The sequence below is a fragment of the Arachis duranensis genome, chromosome 1 (genome assembly GCF_000817695.3).
Source record: "Arachis duranensis cultivar V14167 chromosome 1, aradu.V14167.gnm2.J7QH, whole genome shotgun sequence".
Lineage (NCBI taxonomy): Eukaryota > Viridiplantae > Streptophyta > Magnoliopsida > Fabales > Fabaceae > Arachis > Arachis duranensis.
In genome coordinates, this window is record NC_029772.3 from 46,353,038 (window position 1) to 46,361,485 (window position 8,448).

Genomic DNA, 8,448 nt, shown 5'->3' on the forward strand with positions numbered 1-8,448 from the left:
CATTGTGTGTCGTTATGGGTCGCCACGAGCAATCGTGAGCGACCAAGGATCCCACTTTTGTAACAGGAAAGTAGAGGCACTGCTCAAGCGCTATGGGGAAGTGCATAAGGTTGCCACTGCTTATCATCCATAAACCAACGGACAAGTGGAAGTGTCCAACCGGGAGATTAAGAGAATCTTGGAGAAAGTGGTCAATCCGCAAAGGAAGGATCGGAGCATCCGGTTAGGAGATGCACTATGGGCGTATAGAACAGCCTACAAGACTCCGTTAGGGATGAGTCCTTTCCGGATCGTCTATGGTAAGGCATGCCACCTTCCGATGGAAATTGAGCACAAAGCCTATTGGGCAGTAAAGCGGTGCAACATGGATTTGACCCAAGCTGGAGTTGCCAGGAAATTGCAGCTAGAGGAGCTCGAGTGTTTGAGGAACGAAGTGTATGAGAATGCCCGGATTTACAAAGAAAAGACTAAAGCATTCCATGACCATCACATCCGGAAGAAGGAGTTCCAAGAAGGTGATGAGGTTCTCCTCTACAATTCGAGGCTTCGTTTCATGCCTGGCAAGCTCCGCTCTAGATGGGAAAGACCTTTCAAGGTGAAGGAGATAAAGCCCTATGGAGTGGTGGAGTTGTTTGATCCTAAAAGTGAAGCAAGCTTCAAGGTGAATAGATATAGAGTGAAGAAGTACCATGGCTACAAGCTCCCAAAAGAGCTAGAGGTGTTCCTATTGGCGGATGCACCTAGAGAAGGAGAAGCTTGAGTGACTGACCGTCCAACTTAAGGACGTTAAAGAAAAGTTCTTGGTGGGAGGTAGCCCACCGTGGTAAGATCTTTTTTGTGTATACCATCTTGATTTTAGCTTAGATTCTTGTGAATTCTGTGACTTCTTGATGTTGTTGATTGCTTAGAAATGCTAGTTTTATTGATCTTGTTAGGTAACTAGGATATTTAGATAGATTTCATCATTTTGGTATCGAAGAATTGTTGAAGTGGAGAGAATGCTATATTTTGAATAATGCATGAATTTGAGTGTGTTCTCTTGACTACTATCTTGAACACCTGCCAAAAATGTGTTAGAAGAATAGCTTCTTCTATGTTCTTGAAAAAAAACAAGGAAAAAAGGGCATCCGCGTGCGAGCGCACTGTGCGCGCGCGTGCCAGTGGTGCATTCTTACTCCTGGGCCAAAAATCCGAGAGTTATGCCCACCTTGTGCCCACTTCATGTTAGGAACCCACGCACCAGCATGCATGCCGCCTGCGCACACCCCTTGCAACTTGACCATCGACGTGCAAACGCACTGTGTGCAAGCGTGCTGATGGTTTACTGAGAACGCCATAGTATAAAAATCTGAGAGTTATGCCATACTCGTGCCATTCTTGTGCCTAATCTGTGCCCGCACCAACGCGTCCGCGCACTGCGCACGTCCGCGCCGGTAGCCAACCCCATTAGGCACGCGTCAGTACACCATGCTCGTTCGCGCGCCTGTGCCGTCTCTCAACTCTGGTACAAATGACCCGAGACTTGTGCCAACTTTGTGCCAATCCGGTGCCAGAGGCACAGCTATACTCACGCGTACGTGCCAATGACGCGCACGCGTCCCTCGCTCTACCTTCACCGATGTGCCAACACATTGTGCGTGCGCGCACCGGTTGCGCGAGTCAGCTTTAAAGCTGCGCGCCCTGCTTCTCTCCCACCTCCTCTCCGGTTACTCACTGGTGGCCACCATCTCTTCCGGTGGCACTCCATCTCTTCCCTCTCTTTCTCATCTTCAAAAAGAAAATTCACCTTGTTCTTTTACACTTCTCAAGGTTCTACTCCCTCCATATCTCATCTATTACTTTCTTTGCATCACTTCTTTCTCTAGTTAGTCTTCTTTTTCTTGTTGTTTACTTATTTTCTCTTTTAGTTACTTGATTATACCTCTTGCTTTTTGCTTGTTTACTTTTTCTTCTTTTTGTTTTCCCATGGATGTTGAACGTGAACTTTGATTATTTTAATGGATCTTCTTGATTGTTCTTTACTATTTTTGTGAGTGGATGATGTTGTGTGATGATTGATACTTCATTTTGGGCTTCTAATTGGTTGAAGTATCTCATAATTGCTCATTGCTTGTTAAATGCACACCAAGTGTTTGAGGAATTGAACATATGCCACTTGGTTTATTCTAGTCATATATCTTTAATTTGGTGCTTTCCCCTCATTCACTTGCTCTCTTCTAAGTGCATTGAACACATTTTGCTTATTACTTGCTAATTAGATACTCATTGAACATGACTTACTCTTTGTTTTGGATGCTTGAGATCACTCCTCTCATGCCATATTGCATGCTTTACTCCCTCTTGCATCCTATGCCAAGTGTTGTGACCCATGCTTCTATGACTACTTTGTTGCACTTTTTCTTTTGGGCACACCTCTCACTTGCATGTTTGTTGAGTTGATCCTTTGGGTTTAATATTTTCCTTCTTTTCCCTCTTTTTTCAGGATGGCCACCAAGAAAGGTAAGGAGGAAGCTTCAAGGAAACCAGCCACAAAGACGGCACCCGCAAAGTCACGCTCTAAGGCGTACTCTTCATTAGGAGCCAGACCTCTATCTAAGAAGGCGAAGGCACCCGCTCATATTGATGACAATGAGAAGAGCAAACCGGCAAAGAATTCTTCAAGATTCCCCAACCGCTTCTGTGAACTTATGTTCCCCGCCATGGTTGAGAGGAACTATCATGCTGAGCATCTACTCGCTCCGCGCGGACAAAGTTGCTCCTTGTATTCTTCCCCGCATTGAATAGCGAGGAAAATAGTTTATTCTGAGAAAACCACAAGAGGTCAACCTCTCATGGGTGGTAGAATTCTACACTAACTACCATATTTCCTCTCTTCAATCGGTATACGTGCGCCGAAGCAAGTCTCAGTGTCAGAAGAGGCTATTCAGCAAGTGCTTAATGTCTTACCAGTACCAAGTGACATGGATGGCTACCAAGAGGTCTTACGTCAGCGAGAAAAGTATGGATTTGACTGGGACTCGATCCTCCAAGTCATTGCTGAACCAGAAGCATTTTGGACCCATGGTCAACTCCGGATGCGACCCAGGTGCATTGACACACGTTTCCTCACTATAGAAGCTAGAGCTTAGGCCCAGATCCTATCCCACTATGTCCTGCCTAGCACCCACAAGTCATCCTTCACGGCGGATTTTGCTTTGCTTGTTTGGTGTGTTCTCATGGGAAGACCGGTGAACATTCCGCTTCTTGTCAAGCAAGCGATAGGTCAAATCCATGACCGGGGCAATTTGCCGTTCCTAGCATTGGTATCTGATTTAGTTGCTGCTGCAGGTGTTCCTTGGGAAGCCATGGACACGGAAGCTATAATTCCGGCTAAGGGCGATGTGATCCCAAGCAGAAAATACTTACATCTTTCCATGAACAAACCAAGCCTTGACGTAGCCCCACCATCTATTATTCCTCCCACCTCATTATCACCACCACAACAAAGATCCACCCATCAAAGGATAGAAGATCTACACCGAAAGATTGATAGATATGAGCGGCGCAACCAACGCCGATACACTTACATCAAGAAGCATCTGCGTTGTGTTACCCCTAGCATGGAGGAACCCGAAATATTCACATCCACCTCCAACCCAAGTGATGGGAGCTCTGATGAAGGGGATAGTGAAAGTTCCGGTCCTGACCGTCCCTTGCGCATTCTTAGTAGCACGGAGGACCGTGCTAAATTCTAAGTGCGGGGAGGTCGTTCGACCGATCTCAACAATCTCTTCCTTTCAATACCCATGGATTTATCTTTTGCTTAGTAGTTAGTACATTGCATGCGTAGTTAGTCTTGCTTGTAAATATTCCTTGCATGGTAGTTAGTCTCTACAGAGTTTCTTGGTCGAATAATAACTTCTTCCCCAAGAAACTGTGTTTTGGGGTACCCTACCAATTTGAAAAAATTTTTGTGTTAAACTTGCTTCAAGAATGTATTTTGGAACATAGTGATTGAGCTAAGAATACAAGCATGTAAGTTTTGAGCCTATTGTATGGTTATATCTTTTAACCATTAATTCCCATTCTTGTGTGCATTATTCTCTCTCTATGATTGTAATTCTTGCTTTGTCTGATTCTATATGTCCATTACTTTGTGTATGAATGCATTTACATGATCGAGGCCATCATTTCAATAGTCACTTCTCCCAAACGGCCTTAACCCTTTTATCTACCATTGGTAACCAATTTTGAGCCTATGATAAACCCTCTTTGTTCCTAAAAAGAACACATCAACAACCCTAAGTGAAAAACCATGAATGTCCCTAAATTTGGATCCTTGATTAGCTTAGGTGAGTTAGGATGTGTATCATTCAATTGGGAGGGTATACTTGGGAACTTGGGTAGATATAGAGGTGTACTGTAATTGTAATTGAAAACTCTGGGATTTGGGAATATACTCATGTATTGAATGATTGCACCATATGCATTGAAACTTTTGTACATGAACCCCAAGAAAAAGGGACCGAAAAAAAAAAAGAGAGGAGAATTTCATATGTGTATATATGAGAATGTATGAAAAAGAAAAGAAAAGAAAAGAAAAAATATATATATATATATGAACAAAAAGAAAGGCAATGAAAGGGGACAAAAATGCCCAATACAAAGTAATTAAAAACAATGCATAAGGGATGTGAATTGAAAAGAATGCATGAGTATGCAAAAAAAAAAAGGTGAAACTCAAGGGTAGCTAGGTAATGTATTATAGTTGTATAGGTTTTTTTATGTGTCTAGTGGGATTCTAGGTTAATCAAGGACTCAAATTTTAAGCTCACTTGACCATATGCATCCTTACCTTCACCCTAGCCACGTTACAACCCATAAATAAGACCTCATGATACTTGTAAGCATGCATTAAGTTCTTGTTTATTGTTAGATGAAAGACAAATCTTGGAAAGCATGATTAGGAGAGGATTGAGTGACGAACCTTATACACTTGAGTGCATAGAGCGGAGACACATCCGGCGAGGGTTCGATGCTCAACTCCTTGTTCTCGGCTTTCACAAGCGTTCATTTAGCAAGTTATATGCACTTCCTGGTGATATTTAGTTTGGTAGGATTCATGAACTACACATCATTTTCACCCTATATGCTCACATGTGTTCTTGGAGGATGGATTTACCCTTGACCAAGTAGATAGACAATTTTACATTAGTTACATGCATTCATTTAGGTAGTTTGCATTTCATAAATCCCTTCTCACCATGATCTTTGGTCTTTTTATTTAAAGCATGAGGACATTCTTGGTTTAAGTGTGGGGAGATTTGATAAACCCCAATTTTGTGGTTTATCTTGTGCTTAATTTGGGGGGTTTTTTGTCTATATTTCACGCACTTATTCACAAGAAATGCATGGTTTTGTGTTCACTTCCTAATATTGCTCCATGATAGAAAACATGCTTATTTTGCCTTAGAATTACTATATTTTGATCCTCTTTATTGTCATTTGATGCCGTGACGTATTTGTTGAGTGATTTCAGAATTAATAGGGTAAGAATGGCCTAGTAGAGAGAAAGAAAGCATGCACAAGAGGAAGGAACATGAAGATTTGGATTTTGGGAACTGCAGCACCAACGCGCACGCGTGGATGAAGATAGCTGGAAGTGGCGCGCAAGGATCTGCGCAGGCCAGATAATTCAAACCGACGCGCACGCGCATTTGGCGTGCACGCGTGGATCACAAAAGCAATTGGCGCGCGCACGCATGGCGCGCGCGCGCGGGAAGCTGCATGTGACCTCATTAAAGGAAATCGTGCCTAGCAATTTCTGAGGCTCATTAGGCCCAATTTCAAGCTATTTCTACGTGGAAAAAGACCCAAAGATGCTAGGGAGAAGGGGGGATCAATCTTTTTTACACTAAGACACATTTTCTAGTTTTTTTGGTTCTTTGTTCTTCTAGAAAGAGATACCCTTGTTCTTCTCTAGATATAGCTTTAAATTGATCTTCCCTTTTTGAACTCTGAATTGGATCTTGTAAATTACTAGTTTTGATTGTTTAATTTGAATTCCTTAGTATAATTTTGCTTAGATCTTGTGTTAGTTTATGGATTCTTGTCAATTGTCACTTTATACCCATTGCATGAATGTTGTGAATCTTGACTTGTTGATGTTACATTGATGATTCCTATGATTAATTGTGTTGTTTGAGTGATTGTAAGTTGATATTTGTTAGTGGGTATTTGTTAATTTCAATCCATTTGCAATTTGAACATGTCTTTTGTTAATGCTTACCATGTGTTTGATGAATTATTTACCTTGATTATGGAGTAGTTCTTTTACTCTTGGCTTAGGCCAAGGGAATTAGGTAAACTTGAGTCATTGGGTCTAATGGATTTGATGATTTGGGAACCCTTAGTGGTCAACTTGATAGCCATTGACACTAGCCTACTACTAGGTTAATTAGTAGTGAGGTTAGACCTTATGGGTAGATGTTGACCAAACCATTTAACTTACTTCAAGTATAGAAGTAGATTTAATGAGTTTGGCTCCTCATAATTATCAAGATATGATTATTAGATAAGGATAGTGACCCCAATTCCCATGTCTAGCCAAGAGTTATTTTTATCATTCTTATTTGGAAAACGAAAAAATTGCCTTGCCTTAGTTATAGTTATTGTTTAGTTGAGAGTAGAATTAAATTGAATGTTGTCTTCTTAGTTTGAAATTGCTCACATCTTGCTTAGTTATTTGAATTAGTTCCTTGCACTTTAGATTACTTGTTTGCTAAGATTCCTAGTTTATTTTCTCGCTCATGACTTACAACCCCGGATTTCTAACCAATGTTGAAGCACATGTTTGTCCATTCCTTGTGAGACGACTCGAGGTTTGAATACTTCGGTTACTTTATTGGGGTTGAACTTGTGACAACCAATTCCCTTCTAAATTTGATCCTCGAGGGTTGTTTTTGGTAGAGCTATACTTGCAACACAACTTCATTGAGAAATTCTCTTCCGACGTAATTCCCGTCGCTATCAAGTTTCTACACACCATAGATTAAGGTGTGGAGCTCTGCTGTTTCTCGAGTATTAATGCAAAGTACTATTGTTCTTCTATTCAATTCAAGCTTATTCTTATTCTAAGATGTTCACTCGCACTTCAAACTGATGAATGTGATGATCTGTGACACTCATTGATGTGTGGAAAACGATCCAACACAAAACTCACCGGCAAGTGTACCGGGTCGCATCAAGTAATAATAACTCACATGAGTGAGGTTGATCCCACAGGGATTGAAGGATTGAGCAATTTTAGTTTAGTGGTTGATTTAGTCAAGCGAATCAAGTTTTGGTTGAGTGGGTTGTATTTAACAAAAGCTAAATTGCTTGGAATATAAAGGGAGAAGGGAGAATTGCAGTAAATTAAAGAACAGGAAAATAAACTTGCTGAATCTTAAAGAACAAGAAAGTAAATGAGTGAAACTTAAAGTGCAAGAAATGTAAATTGCAGTAACTTAAATGGCAAAGAATGTAAATTGCTTGAATGTAAAAGGGACTCGAGGAATGGATTCAATTATGCAGAGAAGAAATTAAAGAGACTTTGAATGGAGATTGAGACAGAATTTCCTCAATTCTTCACACCCAAAACTCAAAACAAGGAAATTAAAAAGAACCTAGCAAGAATGAGGAAGAAGAGAGATCAATTCCCCTCTCCAATTATCTGAAATCTCAGTGAAGACACCAAGAGAAGTTCCAAAGTGCAAAAATAAAATTCAAAGCTCAAAGAAAGTGCAAAATTCAAAAGCTAAGCAAAAGGTCCCTAATTACATCAAACTAGCTCCTATTTATACACTTTCTATTCTTTGATTTTGGGATTTGGATGGGCTTTTGATTTGGTGAAGAAATGAATTAAATTGGATTTTTAATTTAATTTTCCGGTCTGGTGCGACTTTGGTGCGCAAAACGCTGCCCTGCCCGCGCCAAGGGCAGGGCAGGAAAAGTTGGTGCGCCAGAAATTGCCTTGGTGCGCTGTTGGTGCTGCCAGAATCAAGAATTGGTGCGCCATAAATTGCCTTGGTGCACAGGATGCTGCCCTGCCCTCGCGGAGGGCAGGGCAGAAAAAATTGGTGCGCCAGAAATGTGCCGTGGTGCGCTGCTGGTGCTGCCAGATGATACTGCGGTGCGCCAGAAGGGTGCCTTGGTGCGCCAGAGTTGTGCACCAACAAAATGCTACCCTGCCCTCGCGGAGGGCAGGGCAGTGTTTCCAAACTGAAGTCCCGCGTTCAAATCCTGGCAGAAACACACGCTTATTCAATTTCCTTGGCTTTCTTGGCACCGTAATGGAGCTTAGTTCCTTGCTTCCTCATGGTCCCATGTTCAACTCTTGTGGCAAGCATTGTAGGCATTTTCCTTTGATTTTCTTCCCTTGGTGAGCCCGATACTGCCCTTGTGGAGGGCAGGGCAAGGTTTTGTTCC

General features: G+C 41.7%; 1 protein-coding gene across 1 annotated transcript; it reads left to right on the forward strand.

Annotated features, from left to right (window-relative positions):
- The first annotated feature begins 319 nt into the window (after positions 1–319).
- On the forward strand, positions 320–760 carry LOC107487782 (uncharacterized). The gene has a single exon (XM_016108481.1). It carries the CDS (start codon positions 320–322, stop codon positions 758–760), a length of 441 nt encoding a protein of 146 aa, XP_015963967.1.
- Positions 761–8,448: the final 7,688 nt, after the last annotated feature.

Coding starts and splice junctions, on each gene's coding strand:
- LOC107487782 (XM_016108481.1), top strand. CDS start 320: ATGGAAATTGAGCACAAAGCCTATTGGGCAGTAAAGCGGTGCAACATG.